Source organism: Armigeres subalbatus, chromosome 2, assembly GCF_024139115.2.
Source record: "Armigeres subalbatus isolate Guangzhou_Male chromosome 2, GZ_Asu_2, whole genome shotgun sequence".
Taxonomy (NCBI): Eukaryota; Metazoa; Arthropoda; class Insecta; order Diptera; family Culicidae; genus Armigeres; species Armigeres subalbatus.
Window position 1 is genome coordinate 174,079,307 of NC_085140.1, and position 25,922 is coordinate 174,105,228.

General features: G+C 38.9%; 1 protein-coding gene across 1 annotated transcript in view; it reads left to right on the forward strand.

Moving 5' to 3' along the window:
• LOC134211226 (uncharacterized) overlaps positions 1 to 25,922 on the forward strand; it is a 419,224-nt gene that overhangs the window by 302,433 nt on the left and 90,869 nt on the right. The window contains 1 exon segment of the mRNA XM_062687921.1: positions 20,870 to 21,448. Coding sequence (XP_062543905.1) covers positions 20,870 to 21,448 — 579 coding nt within the window.

Consider the following 25,922-nt stretch of genomic DNA (forward strand, 5'->3'; position numbering starts at 1 on the left):
TCAAGTTGAAAGAAAAGCGGCTAAAGATCGTGAATGTGTTCCTTATCATGTGGGCCGAGGGAGGATGTCATCGTGACCATCTGTTCTTGGTCCACCTAGAGAAAGGGTCTATCAACATGGCGAACCTGTGGCAGATAAGATTTCTATTCGACATTATTGTCGAGTGTGAGCTGTGCAGTGCGCTTACTGCACTGCGATTGTTCATGGGACACGAATCTGTCACATGAAAACGCGTTGTGGAAAGTGTGCAGGAAGTCGCGTAACCCAAGATGGCTTCGATATAAATGAAGACGTGGAGCTGAAGTGCATCAACTGTGGCTCCTCCTATCACGAAGCTAGCACCCGTTACAGCCCAAGGAACAATTCAGGCCGCTGCTTCAGCGGTGATGGAATTTCTTGTAAAATGTGAGCCTTAAAGATTCCTTCAGCATCTTAGATTGGAACGACCACGGCATTGACATCGTTTTAACAACGTAGACGCACCTTAAGATGAACGTCTTCCCACCAGATTTTGGTCTCATCAGGGTTGATCGACCCAGCCCCGGAGGTGCTCATTACTCTACGACGAAACATCAATTGCCCTCTTCTGTCGAGCTTTCAGAGATTGCAACTACCGTTGATCCGGTCATCATCATCGTGGCCGAAACAAACCCAAACGATCCTTTCGGCCAAACAACCCTTTCGGCCAAATGACCCTTTCGGTCAAATGACCCTTTCGGCCAAATGGCTCTTTCGGCCAAACGACCCTTTAGGCCAAACGACCCTTTCGGCTAAATGACCCTTTCGGCTAAACGAATCCAGCAAAATGATCCTTTCGGCCAAATGACTTTCGGCCTAATCGTCTGTTCGGCCAAACTTTTCGGCTTAATGACATTCAGCCAAATAGCATATGTACATATATTGTTGATACAATTTGAAAATTTAAGGGATTTCGGGGTGAAATAAGCATCATAGTGCATTTTATGTGAATTTTTCATGTATTCTGTAAAAATTAGTAATATTTACAGATAATTGTTAATATTATATTAAAATGTTGAACAGATATTGATGTTTTGTTTTGTGATGAATTATGTAAAAACGATTTTCAATCGCTTCTGAATAGCACCGATGTCAAGCAGGCTCGAAAAAAGGGTGAACATATTTTTGTCCTCCTTTTTGTATGAATATGACCCATAGTGAGGTGCCCGGGCGATTATACATCCAACCAGGGATGAGAATGGTAATGAATAATTTTTTTTGTCAATCATTCTGCGAAGCTTATGCAATAAGAAGAAAATGTTAAATGCAGATGCAGATAAATCTCCATGTAACGATTGTTCGGAACATGCGCCTGTTTGAAATTTGAGTCAAAAAGGTATAACCGATTTTTGGTGGAAAATATTCATTACACTTTAATTTAAGAGATGAGTGTATTACTACTTATTATTTTGACATCAGCGTCTAGTCTAATTGAACCGTTTGTTTGAGCAACTGCATATGTGACATTTATGGCCAACACGTGAATTTTATTAATTCTGGTTCCTAGTCCAAAAATACGTATCCTGGCAAAAAAAAATCTGAATTGTATAACATTTTGTTTGAGAAACTACCTATGTACATGCACTCTGAAGAGAAATTATGGAGTACTGCTTGCAGTTTTCGAACTGGAAGTGCCTCATGGGGAAAAGTTATAAAAATAAGAAACAAATCAAATTTCTTTTCATTACCTTGTTTTTTTGTGGGATGATTATCGAAGCTAAAAAATGAAGGAGCAGTAATCCTATTATTACTTTGAAGATATTATTGAATACGGCATGAATGCACTACAGAAGTGTAAAATGTCTTTAATGAAAAAAAAGTCCTACGTCCACTTCGCGGTTATGTCTCAGTCATTACCCATTGTTCGTTATTAAGAACGAGGAAGACATCAACACTGCTATGATACAGTTCTTTTTTTTTCGTTGTATAATATTAAAATGTTTATGTTTATGATATTATCATCCTATGTGTTGATGTTCTGTCTTTCGACCTTTTATCCCTTGCTTTATGTGGCACATATCTGCTTCCGTGACTGTAGTCAGTTTATTCTCCTGATCACCTTCGCTGGTAGAGAAGAGTAGTCAACAGTGGACCAGGATGATTGTTCTGTTGCCTTTTAAACCAGCAATATAAAGAAACAGTTTCATATTCCGTCCAACTTGAAAAAAAAATTAATTTAATTTCTGAAGAAAGTCATTTCTTATTGCTTTTTGCTAACATGTGTGCTCAATGCTGAAAAATTAAAATATATCAGGAACAAAACAATTTGCTTTCCATTGCTTTGTTCTTTGATAAGATGAATATAGGATCCATTAGATGAAGAACCGGAACAGCAACACTAAGTGAATTTATTTCAAAAGTGGATTTATGGAATATTGTACATTTTTATACTCTCAACTCATGAGGTGCTGTCTGCGTGCTAACCTGAACTGCAGATCAATCAACATAAAATGGAAGTTTTAGGGCAAACTTAAAGAACTTATTCCTACTTTGTTTTTGTTTCCTTTTGTCAAGTTATTGACATCTATAATTTATTTTTATTGCAACGTGCTTCTGGATCTTTAGGGAAGGGGAGATAAACCAAAACGCTGTTAAATCCTGTTTCGTGTGCGATTTACAGTACAAAAACATATATTTATTTATAATAATGAATAATCGTTCTGTCTAAGTGTTAACTATTTTCCCTTACTGTTTCGAACTACTTCAGTGTAGAAATTTCTATTATACTAACATATATTATCATATTAGCTAGCTATTCTCTTTCCACACTTAGCTTCTATAGAAAGAAAATGCTGCAGCAAGTTCATATCTGAAATCACGCAGATTTCCTATTTAACTGAGTGAGCTTCCTATAATCTTTTTTAGTTAAGGCTGTACATAATTAGCAGTAGAATAATGCCCGAGTATTGTTAATATAACCAAATTCCGAAACATGGAAGGTACTTTTTTACTTGAATCGTGATGAGTTTTATCAACATACTCTATTGCATACCATCTTTGCTTTAGCAGCAGCGGGCAAAATAAACAGCCACTGTATACCGGAGTAAAATTGTACAAAGAAGAGAAATGTAAAAGCATATATATGATGTAACAAAAAAGCTCCGTTCGATTGAACACATTTTTTCGTCGCCTTCACGAATTACAGGGTATTTTTTTACTATGCGCTTGCATAAAAGAAAAATAATCATAATTATAAAGCAGATGTTGCACACTTTCATGATACCATTAATTGAACTTTTTTAGTTTACCCGTGTCCTTTGTTGAATGCATGTCTCTGCTATTGAAAAGAAATTACTAGCTCACCCTCCGAAATTCGTCTCGCCCAAAATTAATTGACGTTTGCTCGGCGATTCGATTTCATGTGGCCCTTCAGAAACCTCTTTCTCGAGAGAGACGATGAAACTTCAGAAGGGGCAGAATTTCTGTTTTCCTCCGCATGACAAATACGGTTCCATTTTTGATTAGTTCCTAAGTTATTGAGAAATGCGTGTTTCGTGTATATGAGAGGTCCCCCCTTCCAGAGGGGGAGGGGTCTTGAACCATCTTAAGAACCTTCCCCGGCCCAAAAAAACTCCTGAATTCAAAATTTCACTACGATCGGTTAAGTAGTGTAGTTTCCTAGTCTATAAGGGTCAGACAGACAGAAGTTCATTTTTATGTACACTCTAACTTTCACCTACTCAGAGACTGAGTAAAATTGTATTGCCATCTCTTTTCTTCCCACGGAAATTTTACTCAGTTTCCGTCAAAAGCAGGATTACTCATAGTTTTGAGTTGTCCTGCTTTTGACGGAAATTAATAGAAAGAGAGAGCAATACAATTTTACTCAGTCACTGAGTGGTGGAAGTTAGCGTGTATATAAGATTTTTCGAACTTGACGTGAAGCCACTTTAAATGATTATACCCTGTACCCGATTCTTTTTTTACGCGGAGGATAAATGCCGTGTAAAAATAATCCGTGCTATTTCGAGAACCCGTGTAAAAAGACGAGTACGAAAATGCGTGCGAAAAAAACGTGTAAAAAAGAATCGGGTGTAATTATACCCTTTGAGAAATGACGTACACCGACTCATTTCAGTTCAGTTTCAGTTTCGGCTTCAGAAAAAGTGAGAAAATATTATTTTGATTATGTATCGGCACCAGGGTTTAGAGAAATCGCTCTTAAAAGATAACGAGCAACCATAAAATAAAGGTAAAAACTGTTCCGAATCACAACTAGTCATGATAAAAATTTTATCAAACTTGTATACAAGTGCGAAATAACAGAATCGGACAGGCAGCCCCCACAAAGAAGTTGTGTTTCTCGCTTATTTTTGTTTTGAAGACCGCACAGCTGTGTAGAACAAGTTGCAATGCATCATCAGAACCAGTGCTCCCCGCGTTTGGAGCTTTTCAAAAGAAATTTACCTTGAGATATACCGTTTTGACTCAAATCCCAAATAGACTCATATTCCGAACACTCATAACATGAAGATTTATCTGAAGCACTTTGTTAGTTTTGCATAAATAAACGAATTTTCTCGACAGGCGTGAATATCAAGGACAAGTTCGGAATTTGAATCAAAGTGAATTTGAGACAATTTTTACTATGGGTGCTCGGCATTTGAGACAAGTTTCGGCCGAACAAAATCATTCAGTATTGATAGTTACAACCAATAAAATTTGACTACCAACCCCTTATGTGCGTTTGGCATTAATGATTCTCACCTTTACACAGAGGTCATATCAGTCAGGTTCAGCAGATTCACCAAATTCGAATTCGCTTGTGAATGTTAACTACACACATGTGGAAGCGTTGGTTTGGGGAAAGGATTGTGAGGATTGCATAACATTTCGTCGAAAACCATTTCGCGGAATTCATTTTCACGGTTGAACATTTCGCGGAATAATATTTGGCGGTTTGTAATTTTTTGCGGTACGACATTTGGCGGTCAGTACCTTTTCGCCAAATGACTTTTGGCGGAATGTTCATTTAGCACTTCCACAATCTTTACTTGCGAAGTTTCTAAACCAAATTACCATTTTTTTTGCCGAAAGTCGAAAAAAATTCGATAAGTTTCCTAGACCGGGCTAAAAGTTGAACCCAGCCTCCTTCAGCGTAGTCTTGCTTGGCACTTCCCGCACGACTAAGGAAGGCCTCCCAGAATATGTTGAAGTAGTTTTCAAAATTTTAATTGCCCCTTACATATGGACCAGATATAATGAAGTGAATATCTCAATTCTTTACTGTGTTACGGTTAGACGTTTTTATGAATAATCCTTCATTTCTTCCTTTCGCCTTATACCGAAAAAAACATATTCATTTACATATGGCATTACATCCTCCCTTTGCTTTGTACCGGGCAGACGATACTATTTAAAGTTGGCATTACCTTTTCCGTCGCTTTATACCGCAGATCCGTTCTTCTAAAGAAAGTCTTATCAACTCCTTTCGCCTTATACCGGGCAGTTGCATCCATTTAAAGAAGGCGTTACCCCTCCTTTCGCTTTATACCGGGCAGACGCGCTCTAAAGAAGCAAATATCAACTCCTTTCACCTTATGGCCAAGCCAGAGTAAACGCGACGTACGATGCGATGCGACGCGTCTCAAGTAAAAGAATAACAATCATCATCAACAGGCTGCCAAATTGCACTGGCGCGTCGCATCGCACGTCGCGTTTACTCTGGCTTGCCCCTTATAACGGGCAGATGCATCCATTTAAAGAAGGCGTTACTCCTTTTTTCGCCTTATACCGGGCAGACGCGTTCTTTTAAAAATTCCCGGGTTTGGGTTGGGTCCGGATTTGATGGAAATTTACAAATCGGGTTCGGGTCGGGTTCGGGTTTGAAAAATGTGGAACCCGACCATCTCTAGAAAGACGCATGACCATTCAAATTAGGCATTATCTTTTCCCTTTACCGGACAGATGCGTAAAGGGACTACCTCCTTTATTTTCTTTATACCGAACAAACGTGTCCATTTCAAGAAGTCATTACATCCAGTCATTACATTAATTGCCTATATACCGGGTATTAAGCCACCCGCTAGACAGGTGCTTTCCCTACTAAGCTACGAAGGACGACGGAGGTCCTTCACAGTTGTGGTCGAAATACGTATCCGCAAAGATATCGAAATAATTGGTGGAATTAAATGGAGTTACTTACCTCGTGTTAGACGGTTGAATGCATTCCACTAAAAAGAGCTTAAAATATTTTTTCCCAAATTCTTTCATGTGAAATATCTGATTCTCATGTCAGCGCACTTCAAATACGAGGGACAAAACAAAACATAAACATTTCACTGGATAATAATATCATATTACAATGTACACTTAATGTGCTAGGTAACTTATAAGTATAACACTTACCTCTCTCTAATCTTTTGCTTCCATTAATCGCACTGTAAAACTACAAAATTTCCTTCGAATTTCATCGGGAATTTCCTTAGAATTTTCTCCGGAAATTTCTTCGAATTTTCTCGGGAAATAACTTCAAATTTCCTCGGGAAGTTACTTCGAAAATCCCCGGAAAATAACTTCGAATTTCATCGGAAACTACTTTGAATATCCTCTGGAAATTACTTTGATTTTTTTAGGGAAATTAATTAGATTTACCTCGGGAGATTCTTTAGAATTTGCTTGGGAAATTCCTTAGAATTTCCTCGCGAAATTCCTTAGAATTTCCCCGAGAAATTCCTTAGAATTTCATCGAGAAATTCCTTAGAATTTTCGAGGGAAATTCCTTAGAATTCCCTCGGCAAGTTCCTTATAATTTCCTCGGGAAATTCCTTAGAACTTTCTTGGGAAATCTCCTAGAATTTCCTCGGGAAATTTCTTAGAATATCCTTGAGAAATTCCATAGAATTTCCTCAAGAACTTCCATAGAATTTCCTCTGGAAATTCCTTAGAATTTCCTCGGAAAATTTCCTACAATTTCTTCGAATTCCCTCGGGAAATTGTTTAGAGTTTCCTCGGCAAATTCCTTGGAATTTCAGCGGGAAATATTTTGGAATTTCCTCGGGAAATTCTGTAGAATTCCCTCGGGAAAGTCTTTAGAACTTCCTTGGGAAATTCTTTAGAATTCTCTCGGAAAATTCTTTAGAATTTCCTAGGAAAACTCCTTAGAATTTCCTCAGAAAAAATCTTATAATTTCCTCAAGAAATTCCTTAGATTTTTTGTCAGGAAATTCCTTAGAATTTCTTCGGGAAGTTCCTAAGAATTTCCTCGGTGAATTCCTTCGAATTTCCTCGGAAAATTCCTCCTAATTTCCTCGGCAACAATAATTCTGAGGACCCCAATAAAAAATATTAGAATAGCATTGGGCATTTTTCTATTCAAATGTTTCATCAACGTTGGTTACACAAAAGGACGAAATTGAAAAAAATAAATTAGATGAAATGCTGAGTTGGTCCTTTAGGCTTGGAATGTTTGAAATATCAGCAGATTTAGAGAAAATACGAATAAGAAACTAAGATGCAACAAAAGCCAAACAAATAATCATCTTTGAGTGCTTATAACAGTAGTATTTCACTAGCAAGATAATCATATCGCGCAAAATGGTAGATCAAATTGTTAGATTTCAATGCAATGAGTATTAATATCTTCAAAACTTATATTTGCCAAAAGTACATTAAAATCCGTCATCCGCTAGTTGGGTGAAGAGGTGTACACCGTTGCCGATATTTCTGCATCGGCTGTCGCTGTCTAAAACCTATTTCGATGCTGATCGATAATTTCTCAAGCCGATAAAGTTTTGTGAGATGCTATTTTATTCAATATTTACCTTTGTAATTTAGAGCAACGAAAACTACAATTCAATATCAATTCGCAAATATAGTAGGGATATTGCTCCTAGATTTTTTCAGAGATCCTATGTTCATCCAATGTAAAACATACAATGAAATGGAATTTGTTATGTTTTTTATTTTTGTGATTTATAGCAGTTAGCAGATATAGCAGTTAGCAGTTAGCAAGGCAAAATTTTCAAAACGACTTATCAGCTTTTGTAAACAAAGGTTCAAACGTCGATTTGACTAATCTGATAGCACACCCACGCAAACCAACACCATCCATAGGTAACAGAAGCCTCCAGCTACGTATTGATGGTGTTAGTTTGCGTGCTCTCAGATACGTCAAATAGACGTTTGAATCTTTGTTTAAAAATCAGATAAGTCGCTTTGAAAATTTGGTATTTAATAGGTAGCTGAAGGTTTCTGCTACCGGTTGGTGATGTTGGTTTGCGTGGGTGCTATCATATTCGTCAAATCGACGTTTGAATCTTTGTTTTCGAAAGCAGATAAGTCGTTTTGAAAATTTTGTCTTAAAATGTTCAGTGAGATTGAAAACGGAACAGTCCCCTATATTTCTCCATGACCATCAATTATTTGATAATCAGAGTTGAGACTTAATTTCATGCAGTGTGCGATTTTCTGAGAATTAATTTGGTCTTAGGTGCAATGATTTCCGAATCATAACAAATATTTTACTAAGGATCGAATAGGCCCCAAATTACGGTTCCTTTTGTACTCCACAATTTCCGGAATAACAGCAAGCCATTGGCCATACATGAATATAGTACTAGGTACGAACATGGAAATGGTCATGTTTGGTTTGCCATTTCTGTCCCGGTTTGGAGGAAAAAAAGGAAACCAAATCGTATGCATTTAGCATCCCACCGTTTCTATAATAACACGCTTCCTGTTCCTTGGCTTCAGTCTGCTGTTCATTTGCATTTTGAATCACGCCATGGAATGTTGGCAACGGGAAAAAAAATCTTCCACGCAAGGTGACAGCGAGGCAACTTGAAAGAAATTCAATTCCAGTACGCCCTTATTATGTTGCCGTGATAGAAAGAAAACCCATGAAAAATAGTGCTTCCAAATAGGTGACCGTTGTATAATTAGATGCAAAGCAGACTATTTTAGGAATTATTTGCTACCCTCTGAAGAGAAAAGATAGCATATGCTATGCCGTCATCGTGACAATGGGCCCTATTTCAACCACTTGGAATGCCTGTAAAATGGATGGAATATTTCTGAACGTAAGAATTTGAATCACAAAATACCGTTTTGAATAATTTCGTCACCCGACCACCAGACAGTCAGTAACAGTAATAAATGTTATCAAAAGTTTGGTTTTGGAGTGATCCTGTAGCCTATTTGAACGTCAATAAGTTCCAATATTCTTTTTAATTGAATGGATTTGAGAAACATATTATTTTGGTACCCAAAGAGCTTACCTGCTGTAGACGTTTCTCAACCTTAACATATAAGCTAATTTTACAGTAGGACGTTGACTCAAGCATGGATCTTACTATCAAATGATACATGGTACAATTCCCTGCCTCTTTCTTAAGTAGGCTCCTAACATCCTTGCGCATTGCAATAAATTAATACAACCGAGATATAAAACGTTGACTCAAAATAAGCGCCTAATTTATGTTTATCATGTGAACATTTCACATTCGTTATTAAATCTACTCACGTTATGTTTTTCGTACATATGTCACGTAAAGATCGATCAGCAACACATACGGAAACCATAATCACAAGTGGTAGGTTAAAGTTCTCCAAATGTGTACTAAAATAAGACATCAAAAGTTTTTTTTCCTATTCAACAGTCGGAACGTGACGCATTTGCACATCTAGCATCTAGCAGGGTGGTAGCGAATCGTAACATATCGTTTACTGTTCCTGCTACACTCTTGGCAGCAACGGTTTGTTTCAACTTGTTCAATTTTTATCGCACCCCGTGAACCATGATTCGGCAGAGGCATGTGCGTAACCAAATTGGGTCAAGGGAGGGGAAGCATAAAAATAATTCCTTGCATCAGCTACGGTCCGGACTTCAATGCATCATTAAAGGAACCGTTCAAACTACTTATTTATACACACACGCTCTTTCTCAATGATATGCATCAACGGCTTGACGATCAAAAGTGAGAATAATCATGTTCTAATGTGATTCGACTTGAATTCCTAACTGCGCCCATAGAAGCTCAATTGCTCTCATTCATGCCGAAGGAAGCTGAACAACTTTCCACATTTTATCGACTCGAGCGAGTCACTTCTGGCCTTTGGTTTTTACAGACTGTGTGCCAAGAGCTTCGCTCGTACGTGTGAATTTATGAGAAAGGAATCTCTTGGCGGTACTAAAAGATATATGGTCAATGAAGGAAGTCGATCCCCCGGTGACCCAGTGGAAGACTATTATTTGAAATATGGATTTACGGCTTTGATATGTGCTTTACGTGTTAAACGACTGCATCGGATTATCTACTATTCCTAGTCTGGTGCACTCACTTCGCTTTCGTCTGTAAAGGGCATCGTACCGTTTGATGTTTCTTTTACGAGAAGACTGACAACAATTTAATTTATTGAATCAATAGATAAATCACTCCGCACTGGGTGGAACGGAAAGAGCAGAAGCCATTTATTTTATGGTAGGAAACCGTATCCGTGCAACAAGCTTCTAATGGGTCAAGCATGTATTACGTTAGACTATACAGAAAAACGATATGGCTTTATCCTATATAAATATAATTTAATTTCTATTATAACTAAAGGGAAAATCAATTGGTAGAAAACAAATCTTACGTAATTAATGCATGACCCCTAAAAAGTGAGTGTCGTGAAAGATTGAATGTGAATGATTGCAATGAACTTATGCTGCAAGTATCTTTAAAAATGCGAGCTGTTAGTTCGAAATGAAGATCCCCATCGCTTTGAGCTGCTTACCAGTCCGAACTATTAAAAAGTACAGTTCATAATCTACAATCTATCAACAAAATAGTTGCGAGCTTTTATTCAAACACCAACCAAGCCCGTATCCGTAATAGCTCAAACATTCGTTGCGAGCACCCGGTGCAGCGGTTTTCTGCCTTCGGGTCTGAAAAGTAATAAACTTTTCGCCAGTGAAGACCAAGTTTCACAAAAGATGTCAGAAGTGCAGAATATGGCTATGATATCTTGATACCCCGAGGTGCAATGAGGTGGAAACTTTTTCAAACAATCAGCTAAATTGTTACACATTGTTAAAGGGAAACAATGATTCGCTGTATGGCAGGAGTACTTATCAAGAGTTTCATCCCACTGCACTGGGTACTGGAACTGAATGTTTTTCCTTGCATTTGAATACATATATTGGTGAAAATAAATATAAAGACAAGCTTGATTTCCATACAAAGTAGTCTTGTTGGAAGGTCAAAATCTCGATTCTTAGCAATTAGACTGGGCTGATATTTTTGTACACCGGCCCTAAATGACTTGAATTTTTATTCAATGAAAGTAACATTTATGCATAAATATATCTTTCTTGTACGCGTTTCTGTTGAAAATAATTGTAAAGACAGATCTGTTGTATGGAGTCATGTAAAAAAATCAGTTATTAGATCTATTGTAGCGTTTCCCGTATTCAAAGTTTATAAGTGCATGTCGAATTACTTCATTACTATTGAGAAGTATTGCAAAATCGGTTTCGATACAGTTCTTGTTTTGTTTTCTCAAGAGATCAGTTCTCCTGTAAATCATAAAACTATATTAAGCTCTTTTAGTGGAATGTATTCAACCGTCTAAGACGAATTAAGTACTCTCCATTTAATTCCACTATTTAATTTCTATTTAATAAAAATAACTATTTAATAAAATGAAATAGTGGAATTAAATGGAGAGTACTTAATTCGTCTTAGACGGCTGTAAATCATGTTTTTTTCATGATTTCAATTTTGTAGTTTTTGATTTCCCTGAAATTTTGCATATACCATGGCGGACCGAAATCCGTACAGCACCGAATTCCGTCCACTTCATAAGATATCATTGAATTAAAGGGTGTTTAGGGCAATACATTTTCAAATCATTTATCTTATTTTGAACTTATACTTGACAGTAAGCTTTCTAAGCCGTTGAAATGGAAAGTATGCTCTGAAATTAGAATATCACGTGCGTGCCGGATATAATTCTACCGAAAGTGACTGTGTTCAATTTGCAAACTGCAATTGATAGAGTCAGATTAGTAGAATAAAAATCAAAAGGATCTCTCAAGATCTCTCAATCTTCTCAAGATGCGTATTGAACTATAGACAGTGGTAGTCTAGTCAATCGGTCTGATTTAAATCAAATATTTAGTCAAAAAATAGCTGTATTATGATCTTATGATTCGAAATCCGTCCATGGTGGACGGATTTCAAATCAGAATCAATAAATTTTATTCATCATTTTAACATACTCTTCGTTGTTTTCAATGCAATACAGTAGAGTACATAAAAATATAGGCCCTCGGGCACCTACATCAATACTTGATACTTGATGGGCTGCAGCTCTTCGATGAACCTACGCCGAATGGAGTATCCTTCTCCACTGGACTCGATCCTGGGCCAATCGCTTCCAGTCGCCCTGAACATTGAGCGCCCTCATGTCCTCTTCAACTGCAAAAAGCCATCGTGTACGCGGCCTTCCACGAAGCCTGCGGCCTCTTCCGGGTTCTCTACTAAATATTATCTTCGCTTGACGTTCTTCCGGCATACGAAAAACGTGACAAGCCAACCGTAGTCTGCCGTGTTGGATACGCTTAATAATATCCAGCCATTTATACACCTGGTACAATTCGTGATTCATGCGACGCCGCCAGATACCATTATCCTGTTTACCGCCGAGTATTGTCCGCAGCACCTTACGCTCAAACACTCCGAAAGCTCTCCGATCGGCCTCCTTTAACGTCCATGTTTCATGGTCATATAAAGCCTCCGGAAGAACCAGAGTAGTATACAGCGCGAGTTTTGTTTTCGTTTGCAAACTACGGGACTTAAGCTGGTTACGAAGTCCGTAATAAGCCCTATTTGCAGCTGCAATACGCCTTTTTACTTCGCGGGGAACATCATTATCGCACGTCACTAATGTTCCAAGATACACAAATTCTTCTACCACTTCAAATTTTTCACCATCCAGCACCATTTCGCTACCACCACCACTAATGAACCCACGTTGATTGCCAGCGACCATATACTTCGTTTTGCTGGTATTGATCGAGAGTCCAATCCTCGCTGTCTCCCTCTTAAAAGGCACAAAAGCCTCTTCCACGGCAGGGCGATCAATCCCGATAATATCGATATCGTATTATTCATGCAACTAGCATTAGCATTGTTACGACATGCTTAGCAGTGATTTTTCCAATTTCTGTTCAGGGGGTGCAGTTCTAATTTCTTTTGTAGTATTATCTTCGTTCTTAGTGCAAAAGTGCATGTCTTGTTACATATTAATGTGCCATTAAAAAGCAAATAAATTCTGGATTATGAACACTATTTTTGTTATTTTTCTACAGAAACTTCGGACAGGTTTGAATGCCACTTTCTCTGAGACTAACGTGGCACTACTGAATGGTCGTAGAATTGGAACTTATCTCTGTGAAACCAAGGTTGATTTATTACAATAATAATAAATACTGCCATAATTCATTCCGTTTCACTGAATCGTACGCCGCCTTGAAATCATTAAACAGATGATGTGTCTGCAAGTAGTATTCCCAGAATGTCTCAGGGTAAACATTTGGTCCGTCGTTGATCGGCCCTCATGAAAACCTGCCTGGTATTCGCTTTCAAGCGGTTATAACCTGCTGAACAAAATACGGGACATAATTTTGTAGGCCGAATTAAGGAGAGTTATTCCTCGGTAATTGGTGCACTCCAGTCTGCGCCCTTTCATAAAGAGAGGGCAAATGAGGCCGTCCAATCAGCTAGCAGGCATTTCCTCGTCTTCCCATATTTTCGACATAATGTGGTGCAGAACTTCATAAAGCTGCTCACTGCCATGTTTGAGAAGTTCAGTCGGGAGTTGGTCCTTCTCCGCAGCCTTATTGTTTTTCAGCTCTTTAACAGCTTTTTTAACCTCATCTAGTGTAGGCGACTCCACAGCTTGTCAATCGTCGCTAATATTTATTCTGCTCACCGATGCACCGTCACTTCCACTATTCAACAAAGTCTCGAAGCTTCCAACTGGCAGCCACTTCGGTTTTATCTGTCAGCAAATTCCCTTGTTGGTCGTTGCACATGACGGGAGATGGCGCTGTCTTTCTCCGCATGCCATTGACAGACTCATAAAACCTCCGCATATCGTTTTGTTCCATTTTTTTCCTGCGCCTCGCTAATCACTTGTTCTTCATGTTCTTTCTTCTTCATGCGGTGGGTTCGTTTTTCGGCTGCTCTTGCTTCCTTGTACCGATCTCTATGTATATCTCTATATATCTCCCTACCAATTATGGGACGGAAAAAGTCCTCTCTACAGACCTGAGCGTTAGCGTCTGTGATAACAATTTTCACGTCATGCTTTGGGCACTCCCCATAGGCTTTATCAAGACATTCATAAAACGTGTCCTTCACATCGTCGGATTTATCGTTTGTCGGTGCGAAAACGTTGATTAGGCTGTAATTGAAGAATTTGCCCCGTATCCTCAACACACATATTCGTTCGCTAATGGGTTTCCACCGCATCACTCGCTTCATCTGCTTGCCCATCACTACGAAACCAACTCCATGCTCTGCTTTTCCGCCGCTGCTTCGATAGATGTTATACTTGAATGCAGTGTTGGTCGTGGGGTCCACGGCTCGGAATTCACGTTCTCCGGATCTAAGCCATCGGACTTCTTGAATAGCGGCCACGTTCACTCCAACCTTCTGCAGTACACGAGCCATAAGGCTCACTCGTCCAGGTTCATTTAGGGTCCTGACATTCCAGGTACCGAGTTTCCAACCATAGTCCAGACGTTGTTTGAGTTGCACCTCCTGGTGAACAGACGCTCGAGGAGTACCTTCTCACTCTAGCTGATGTCTGAAGGACAACAGTGCCAAGGCTGCACTACCAGCTAACTACACAACCCTTGGCTGGCGGTCTTTTGTCACCGGACGACCCGTGGAAGCGTGAGATAGGAACTTGTGGACACCAGAGCTCTGTTGGGCGCTCCTTCCTTGATGTCAACCCACCATTTTGCAGCCCATCTATATCAATAACGAATGTTCTATTTGAATTTGATTCGTATTTTCTAGAGCCTTTTTAATAAAATTAAGTGTTTAGGTGTACGGATTTCAATGCACCACGGTAAATCCTTTATGGATAATTGATTCGAAAACCATTCGAAAAAGACGGGAAATAAATTTATTTTCTTCAGATCTCGTTGATCTCTTCAGATCTCGTTGAAAAAATGCGATTTTAATGTTAGTATGGCTTCGTAATAATCGAAAGAGAAAGTAAACAAGGAGAGCCTCTCCTTGTTTACTTTCTCTTTCGATTATTACGAAGCCATACTAAAATTAACATCGCATTTTTTCAACGAGATCTGAAGAAATAGCTTTGTTTAGCGTGCTGAGGTGGAAATTTTGTAATAAATGCAAAACTAGCTTCGATATTAGTGAAAGAGAGCATAATGAAAGACAGTCTCTCATTTGGACATACGACATTTTCAAAAATTATGCTAGATCATATTAAAAAAAAATGAGAAAATAGATTTTTTTTCACAGTGTATATTTTTTTTATAGCACCATTGATTACCTAAATTATTATTATATTTTTTGGATAGGCAAAATATCAGGGAAATCAAAAAATACAAATATAAATCGACCTTCGATTTCACAAAGAATTGCTCAAGACTATCATGACAAGGTCCCACAATTTAGATACTTCGTAAAGAAGAACCTCATTAATAAAAGGGGTGGGGGCTATCAATTGGAAATCAATCCTTTCTTGAGAAACCAGAACAGAGATACTGTTATTTGACCATGCATTTGAGCTCCAGCCACATATTTGCTTCTTGCTTCTGGAATTTTTACCAGTATAGCGGAATTTACTTGTATCTACAAAAACATTTCTATCTAAAGAATTTTTTCAATAACAAGTATTTCCGTGTGTTCCTCTCACAACCATTGTTCATCAGTTCATGAAGAGTTAGTACGATTTTTCCAGCGTTTGTTACATATTTCCATATCATGCTTCCAATTGAAATGGAAGGGAAGAGCATTAGCGTGGAAACTGGTCACTTTTCAAGGCTTCTTCTCGATTCTATTACTTAAATTTCTAGACACAGTAGAATAAACAGTCATTCAATTTTTGAATCCTGTCTCCCATCAAAAACGCAGGGTAAGGGATAGGCCAGCCATTTTTAAGATTCCTACGCGTGGAGCAGGGTTTGAATCCAAAAGAAAATGAAAAAATCTCTCTCTTCTTCACACTACTTCACTCTGTATCCCACTGACAGTTCTGTATCAAATGTAATGTTTGTAAACAACACACAAACTATCATGAATTTTACACTGAGATGTTGACAACAAAAATATGGCGTCGTGCCACCCAGCTGGTTTTACACAGCTGTGTGAAAAAAAATATGGTCCCCAATACAAAATGAGCGAGAACAATGCGTTTTATCATCACTTCTCGGTGGGGGCTGCCTATCCGGTAGTCGGTAGTCGAGTCAAGTACGAGACACTGAAGGCGGCCTTACTTTTGAGGTCGAAATACGTATCTGTCAAGATACAATTAAGTGGTGGAATTCAATGGGATTGTATAAACTCGTCTTATGACAGGTGAAAACATTCCACTAAAAAGCTCAAAATAATTTTCTTATCCGGTTTTGTTTTTTCGCACTTATATACAAGTTTTCATGGCTTATTACCCGTAATCCTGGGTAGACACCTTTACGTGGTGTGTTAAGGGGTAAGATCTACCACGGTTACATTGCCAGCTACAGGCAAATCCTGACCCAACGAATACCTTCCTCATTATCCAACTCCGTGGTACTTATGAGGGTGTCGCTAAGTCGGTGGCCTCTCGTTAAGTAAGTACTACATCAACACTTCCTTCCTCTCCCTAGTTACGGTGAAGATGGGCGTGGCCAGGAGTAGTAATCCTCATGTTTTTGTTATTTTTGTTAAAGACTGGAATCAAGGACCTTTCCCTTCTTGATTTCTGATAGCATTCTAGATAAGGATCTCAAAAGTAAAACATGAGTATCACTAGTGTCCAATCTACAAATTACACCGTAACAATGCTAATGCTAATGCTATGCTTATATACAAGTTTTCATGGCTTGTAATGGCTCCAAACATTTTTTGTCGCTCTTTTATCGTTTTTCGTTGTCTCTTGAGAACGATTTCTGCCAACATTGCCTTGGCGTGGAAGCAACGGATTTTGGATTTGCATTTGAATCAACTTGTTTCCATTATTCTTTCGTGCATCCGATGAATCTTAAAAGTGCTCATTTATCTTTACAACAACCAGCAGCCAATCAGCATTTTTCCGGACATCTGACCAGCGAATATCCTTCCCTTTTCATCCTTCCGATTATTACAAATTCAGTAAACAGCTCACGCTCACTCGACCATAATAATCACATTCACTGATCTGTGTACATTTCAGTTCATTTTGCTTTATCCCTTGTTGGGGGAGGAACTTCCCGCCACCTACTATATCTCTTCGGTTGTATGGAACTGAATATTTTAAATAAATGACGATGAAGCAACCGGAAAGGCCGGAAGGAAATATCATTGTGATCTGACAGGGTACTTGTTGTTCCAGTTACCGGCTTCCGCCGAGCCAAAGATAACTGCGAAAAGTCTATAGCTACGTAATCGAAATTTGTCAGTTTTAAGCGGTACACTATAATTCTGAAAATTAAAATAATGTCAAATGTTCATTTTATGTCAGTCCATTGTTGTGGACTGTGAAAAGAACGGATAAAATATTGAATAATATTTACAATGTCCTCCTTCTACAAATCTACATCAACCGTTTACGTTTTCGAAAGACTGCAACAGTATTGGCTCCTTCATTGACCGGTTTCTGTGGCAGAATCGTAATTCTACACAATACGAAATGTCAAAGACAGGTGCACTCGCCCTAACCATGGAAACGCGCGACATTGTTTGCTCGCCCCGGTGGTATCTACGCCGGCCCACGATGAATGGCACGGGAAAAAGTTCGTAAAAAACTACAAAGGCGCAAAAAAATGCAAATTCCTAGCTTGTTGGGAAAACCCCATGGACGGTGGTGCGCGTGTGAGCGTTGAAGCGAACCATCAAGGATAACCCGTTGCGGAAAAACGAAATCACGACAAAACCATTTTTCTTCCTTTTATCCTTTTGTTGAGCTAAACGTACAAGAGCATATATTTATGACATCAGCCAGAATTAATTGAAAATCGAATCAAAGGATCAGCGTTTCTTTTTTTTCGGTTGTAGATTAGTAAATGATGAGGATTTTAAAGTGAGTTGTGAATTTATTTCCAAAGGCAACGGTTGCATCTACTGTTAAAAATCAACTGATGATTTTGTTCATCAAATCGAACGATATTGAGCTACTATCTTTGGCAATGCGTTTGTGGAATTATCATTTTAATTAATGTCTATGAAACCGGTCGTTTGATCATTGATGAAGATATTTATAGGATTATAGGCGATCGATTTCTATCATCATTAATTACGGGATCGTACACTAATTACGTATGGCCTTTTGGGGGTGAGGGGAGCTCTGCCAGTTTCTTACGTTCCATAATAAAAAATGATTTGTATGGGAAAATCTTACATGGGGGGAGGAGGGGTTGAAAAACCCATAAAAAATGCTTATGTATACGGCCCCTTATGATGGTCATGCCGTACCAACCCGACCATTTAAAGTGAGGAAAAGAATCAATTTGATTCTAATCTGTTAAGAACGAAGTGGTGATGCACTGTAGCCGGATAACTTTTTATAAGACAAGACGGCTGCTAGGTGGCAGTTCGCTTTTCTCTTTTTGGTATGGACGGCGCGTGAAGACATATGGAGGAGCATGGTACATAGTAGGTTATCATGAATGTGTTTCGCCTCAAGAAATCGTTTGACGTTGTTTTTTTTTTAAATAATGTTTGCCTTCGTTGTACGACAACGAAGCCGCACCGAAGTCACTTCATTATAAAAGCGAACTTTTTATAGGAGACTCGAGAACCCATAATTGACAAATCGGCACGGCTCGACGAACTGTGTATGTGTGCAAATATTAGAAACATCTTTAGCCAACTCTTTACACAGCAATTTACAACCGATTCTTGTGCAACAAGTTTTGTTCGTTGGGAATATATTTTTGGAAGTTGATCACCATCGACCATTGTACTAAAAAAATATGACGAAAATGCTGTTTCGAAAAAGCTTAATGCTTTAGATAAATGCAAAAAGGCGGTACATTTTGGAAATATGTCGTTCTGATCAATCATACGTTATTTGTTTGTTGAAAAAATCATGAAATTTATTAGACATTATTAAGAAAACTAAGCTTTGGTCAATTTGGTTACATAAGAGAATAGGCAACAACATTGCCTGTAACCGCATATCAGTCCCACCTTTGCTGGCCGCATTTCCCTCATACTAATGATAATAACAAACTATCTAGTTAAAGCTCAAAATGTCTACCATATACTAAGTGCACAAATTATTTCGGTATACTTTTCGTGTTTTTGTTACAAATATACAAATATTACCCCGTAACTTTTTGCCGTAACGCTGGGTAGACACCTTTGCATGGTGTGTTACGGTGTAAGATCTACTACGGTCACATTGTCAGCTACAGGCAAATCCTGACCCAACGAATACCTTCCCCAATATCCAACTCCGTGCACGGATACAAATTTCATCCATTTGATTCAAAAATATTCATGTTTGTTCACAAACTGATAATATGTTTGAATCAAACATATTTATTTTGAAAATTGAATTTAATGCCTGTTTGTTTTATGCGTGCACTAGTGGGTAGCCCCTCGCTCGCTCTTGCAAAAGTAAACAAAAACTTCAGTTCGGGTCAGGTCCGATTGGATTCCAGCAAAGAAAGGGAAGCGAGTTTTTTTCTTGCTTCCAAATTGCTGATGAGGATGTTTTTCAGGTTCACTAAGGTAAGTAAATGAAATATGAACGTTAGCAATTGTGGAATCTGGTAGTCAAATGCTACCAGAATATAAATATTGCAATAATATATTGGAAAATATTTTTGCGGTCGAACCAAAACAATAATATCCATGTTTGATTCAATAATTTCGGTGATTAAATCAATGCATATTTGATTTAAAAATAGTTTTCGTTTGCTTCAAATGTAACATTATGTTTGTTTCAAACGTATTTATGTTTGGTGCTAGAACAAACTGAACTTTTGTTAGAATTTACCTCAAATATGTTTGTTTGTACCATACTTTTTTCTGCGTGTGGTACTCATGAGTGTGTCGCTGAGTCGGAGGCCTCTCATTAAATGAGTACTACATCCTTACAATCCTACCATCCTACAACACTTCCTTCTCCTCCAAGTTACAGTGGAGATGGGTGTGGCCAGGAGTAGTAATTCTTATGCTTTTGTGATTTTTGTCCTAGAATAAAAACAAGGGCCACACCCACCTTGATTTCTGATAGTAATCTGAATGGAGATTTCAAAAGAAAAACATGAGTATCACTAGTGTCCAATCTACGAAATACACCATAACTATGCTATGCTGTGCTTTTGTTGCAAATATTATGTACATAACTAAATTTAAAGCACATGGATCTCACAATTTAAAACCATTCCTATGAAACAATACTTTTAGAGGAGGCTATTGCATTAACTGATTTTTACCTATCATGGTCTCAAAACTTTTCCAAATGGTATTTCAAAAATGAGAAAAGAAAATTTTCCAAGCTGAGCACTTTATGATGATTGCAATTACATTGAACTGGAACCATAAATACACAAACACATACACAGTCAACACCAACACTGTCTTCGAACCTTGTTGTACATAGTCCGGAATCGCATCCAACTGAGAGGCCCCACTCATTCCCCAGACCGTATTACCTAGAAAAAAAATAAATTCAACAACGATGCTTACCCCGTTCCATACAGTGTATTCCACGGTGCGACAGCTGCAGCCTGCTGGACCGATGTTTTCAATGTCCGATCCTGTCCCGGCCGCATCCTCGAGACTGCGGTTGTCAGTTTGCACTGCTGCATCGAGCCGAGGTCGACAGCTAGCATTTGGGGAATGATCCTCCGCGCGAATTTCACCTGAACTCGCAGCCAACGACCATGACAACGCTATCGCAAGAACAAGAACAGCAACAACCAAACCATAGCAATCACAACCAAACACAGCTGCTGCTGCAGCGCCAGCGCTCCACGGAGCCAGAAATTCCACAATCGAATCACCGTCCGTTGCTGGCTAAAGTGTCCACCATCAAGCGCCAACTATCATGTCAACAGCAGCGACCACTGTTGTCTAACTCAGCCAGCCTAGGGCATCATCATCATCTACCGCATTACCATCATCATCACTCGCATCCCCGTCTCAGCCAAAAGAACCGTCAGACGCTGTTCTCGCGCAGCCGAGGCTACAAATCGGTCTGCAGCGGTAGCGGGTCTCAGCATGCCTGCGCAGGTCAAAGCAGATGCTCGAAGGATCACGACGAAGACATTGAAGCCTGTGTAAGTTCAGCTACTACCTACCTCAAACACTTCACACTCACAGCCAATAGAAAACGCACACTCACATGTTCACACGTTGCCAGGTCCGTCCGTCGCACAAACTGTCCTTGTAACTCCGTGTTCGTACTGTACCAGATTTGTCAGATTTGGAAGATTCGGAACGAGCTAGTATTAGGAATACAAGAAGCTAGTTATTACACAATTTTTACAATAACTGTACAAATGTTAATACTCTCATGTGAGCCGGTTGCTATACCGGTATACGTAGAAATGAAAAAAAAAGCTTATATCATGTATAATTCAGCACAGTTCAACTCACGTAGCTAATACCTAACAATCATACATTCAACGATGTAAACATTTCCAACAGGCCCAGTAGTTTAAAATAATTTATATATCCCATTAGCTTAAATAATATTAATTATGATCGCTGATTTTTTTTCTGTTGTACTTAGTAGCTTTTTACAAAACATTTAACGAATGCTGCTATTGCTTTGTAACCGTGTAGCACTTTAGAAACCTTCAATAATTCACACGCTATGATTTTATTTGATTGAATATAATTTTGTACAGTTGGAAATAGGGGGAAAGAACTGTAATGTAATGTAACATGTTATATCGTACACAGAGAAGACACTTGAAGGAATTTTATATGTCTGCCTAGTTTGACATGGGTTTTACATGACCTTGTTCTACGAGTATCTCATTTTTTATGTCGTTACTTTCCCGAAATCGGCCAATAACGGTGTTGCGTTGCTTGCCGCATGCCATTCTCGTCATTCGTATAAGGAGAAAAAACATAACATGCGTCATCGCATTGAATTATATGCAATTCCTTACCGTTACGTGCCAACCATGATGATAATCTTGTGAACAAAAGAATCGTGTTTCCTGTCGTCACATAATACTCATGAACAAAGTAGGCTAAGGTGGTGTATTTCTGTCCTGTAGGTGCAGACGGGATTCGCTGGTTGGGATCTTAATACTTGGGTCAATTTTTAGTTGGGCCTCCGCTGGTTGGGCCATGGCCCAACTAAAAAGCAACCGTACGTCAAAATTCAATGTAAACACGGAAAACGGGATTGGGCGTCACTGGACATCATTTGTGATGTTCAAGTCGAAATACACGTGTTCAAATGGCTGTCAGTTGGCCCAACTAAAAAACCGAATTCGTTAGTTGGGCCGAGGTCGTGGCCCAACCAGCGAATCGCGACTGTATACATTTCATCGCATAATATTCTAAAACAGTGGCTTTCCTCATACTAAAGACACACTTGTGGCACAAGTACCATGGTTATATGCCCTAGTACATATTGCACCATGGCTTTCCACGTTGTACCAGCATGGTACAAGATGATACACTAGTGGTACAACTTGTACCATGGTACGAATACCATAAGTGTATCATTGGGAGGTATTAGCCATGAAATCAAAATCGTTTCATTTTGCTCAGACTTCTGGTGGGTAGAGTCAAATGTTGTACAATCAAGTTGCATTGTGTGTATAGTACAACACTGTTGCTTTTAACTCTTCTGCGTTCCACTTCCAATATCCAGGAGCGCCGGGATTTTTTTTTTATAAATCCTATTGTTACCGAACCCTGAGTATGGAATTGATGTTTTGACCACACACTGGCCCCTGGAAGATCTGGAACATCCGTAAAAAGCCCGAGTCATGAAAGTCGAGTCAAGTACGAGACACTGAAGACAACCTTACTGTTGAGGTCGAAATACGTATCTGTCAAGATACAATTAAGTGGTGGAATTCAATGGGATGGTATAAACTCGTCTTATGACAAGTGAAGACATTCCACTAAAAAGCTCAAAATAATTTTCTTATCATCCGTAAAAAGGTCAATATTGGTACCGTTGAGCTTCGCAGACGACTTCTTCATTTTTCAGCAGCTTGTTCGATTCTTCAGTAAAAAAATATCATCAAACTTCACCGATCTTGATTCAAATGCTGAGCCCATAACCTATTGGTACCCCTAAGAGAAGTTGATCGTGCCGGTATAATGAAAACACGTCTGTCTTCAGCTGTGGTTTGATAAGAAGTAATTTAGTAAGGCTGCGTTGCAACTCCATTACATTTCACCAACACATGGGCAATTGTAACCACCGTGTGGTTTTGAAGAATGATCGGAAATAATGTGAATGGAAAATATACGTTCAATATCTTCCACAAAACTGTCTGTTGGCAAAAATAGACCTTTTGTGGTCCACAACAAAAACTCCAAATTTTTGAAACGACAACAAATTATTATGAAAGAATGCCGGCGCTATGTGACGAATTTAACGAAAGGATAGTTGTTACGAAAGTTCCGAATCTTTCCAGGAATCATCAGCACTAAAAAACATTTGTTTATTACAATAACAATTTTATACTCATAATAATGCGTAAATCCACATTGAACATTTTTACGGATGTCTCGGATCATTCAACGGAACACCCGGTGGTCACAATGGTTCATATCTGGTTCACAACGTCAATTCCAACAACATCATTGGTTCTTAAAGATCCCGGCGTACTACGTTAAAATTTACCTATTGTCTTTTTCACGGATGTTCTTCCAGGGAGCCACCCGGTGGTCACAATGGTCGGTGTATGGCTCACAACAATTCCACACTTAGGGTTCGACAAGCAATGATTCTTAAAAATCCCTGCGCTCTACGATGAAATTTTCGAATTAACCATTTTTGCGGATGTTCCGGATTTTCCATGGGACCACCGGGTGGTCAAAACGGCCCGTGTTGGGAGTCACAACATCAATTCCATATTCAGGTTTCGACATTAATGGGTTATAAAAAATCGCGGCGCTCTACGATGGAATTTATGAATTGACCAGTTTTATAGATGTTCCGCGTTGATGTTACTAGGGAAATGACGTTTGCTGATATTATTGTTCGTTGTTGTTTTGGTTGGAACAGCTGTGCTTCACACGGCTGTAGAGACTGAATTAGTTGGACTTACTTGGGGGCTGAGTCAAAGTTGTACAACATGTCGTAGCGTGTATGGGGTCCCTTACACATGAGCCGATGAACCGCGTTTAATTTCTTGACGTTGCAATCGGCCTATTGTGCCCTCGGCCATGTCGGGTCACCAAATCTAATTAACCCTTCCGTTACCACCCCCTTATAAAAACAAAAACCTTTTTGGCTGTAACTTTTTTGTCTTTTAACATTTTTTTTCGCAACATTCACAAAGAAACGGAATTTATTCAAATTTCAAGGATTTTATAGATTTCCAGGATTGCTCACTTGATCCCGGAGTTATTCCGGATTTAAAATGGGTGTTAGTTTTTGGCCATTTCCCAGAACGCATACTTCGGAAATGATTATTTAAGATATTTTGATTAAAAAAGACGCATAAACTATGCCAAATTTGGTCAGGATTTTGGATCGGCCCAAAATATGGCCTGTATTTCGGATTCCGGACGTTACGCCGGAACCCATCATCCGGCACATCAAACCATTTCGCGAAATTCATTTTACCATTCCGCGAAATAACATTTGTGGTTTGTAACTTATTTGGTGGATTATACCTTTTCACCGAATGACTTTTGTCGGAATATACCATTTCGCGGAACATTAATAATAATAATAATAGATAAGTGTTCATTCAGCACTCCCACAATTATTTGTCGGGCAGACGCTATTACTTAAAGAAGGCATTTTTTTTCTGTCGGGTATAATATCCACTGCGACAAAAAGGTTGAGATAGGTAAAATTTTGTCGAAATTCAAATAAGCATAACTTTGCGTAGAATGATCCGATTTTGATGAAACCTGGACCATCAGACGCGGACATTCTTCTAGTATACTGTCTTCAAACCTCAGATTGGCCATTGGCCACCGGAGATGTTCCGGGTGTTCCGAGGGTATGTTAAACATGCATATTTTTCTTCTGCTTGTCATTTTACTAGGCGTTTACTGCCATCATGTTTTATATTTTCCCTTGAAACTAGAACTTATATGCTTACCAGGGTTTGAATCCAAAGAAAAATGAAAAAATCTCTCACTTATCAGGTCTGTATACACTCTCGATAGGTAGCATACCGTGAGAAACGTTTTTCGGTAGTTGTTACGATATTGCACGAATTCGGGGGGCTACAACCCATGATAAATTTCTCTGAATAAGCTCCAATTGCGGAGGGTACCGGTTCTAATAAAGTATTTACACTTGTTCTACACAGCTGTGCGAGCACAATATGGTCCCCAACATGGAATGAGCGAGAAAAAAGTGTTTTATCAAACCCCCTCGGTGGGCGCCGCCTATCCGAATCAGTTTTTTTTTTCAACTTGTATACAAGCAGGGTTGAAATATGTCAAATTCAATGCAGTGAAATACATGGATCTCAGCATATTCTACGGTCAATCTCATCGCTGCCGTCGTGAGTGCGACTGTGGGGCAGTCAAAAAACCATTCCAGCACCAACCATTAAATTTACCATTCAACCCAACAGAAGTCGCTCTGAC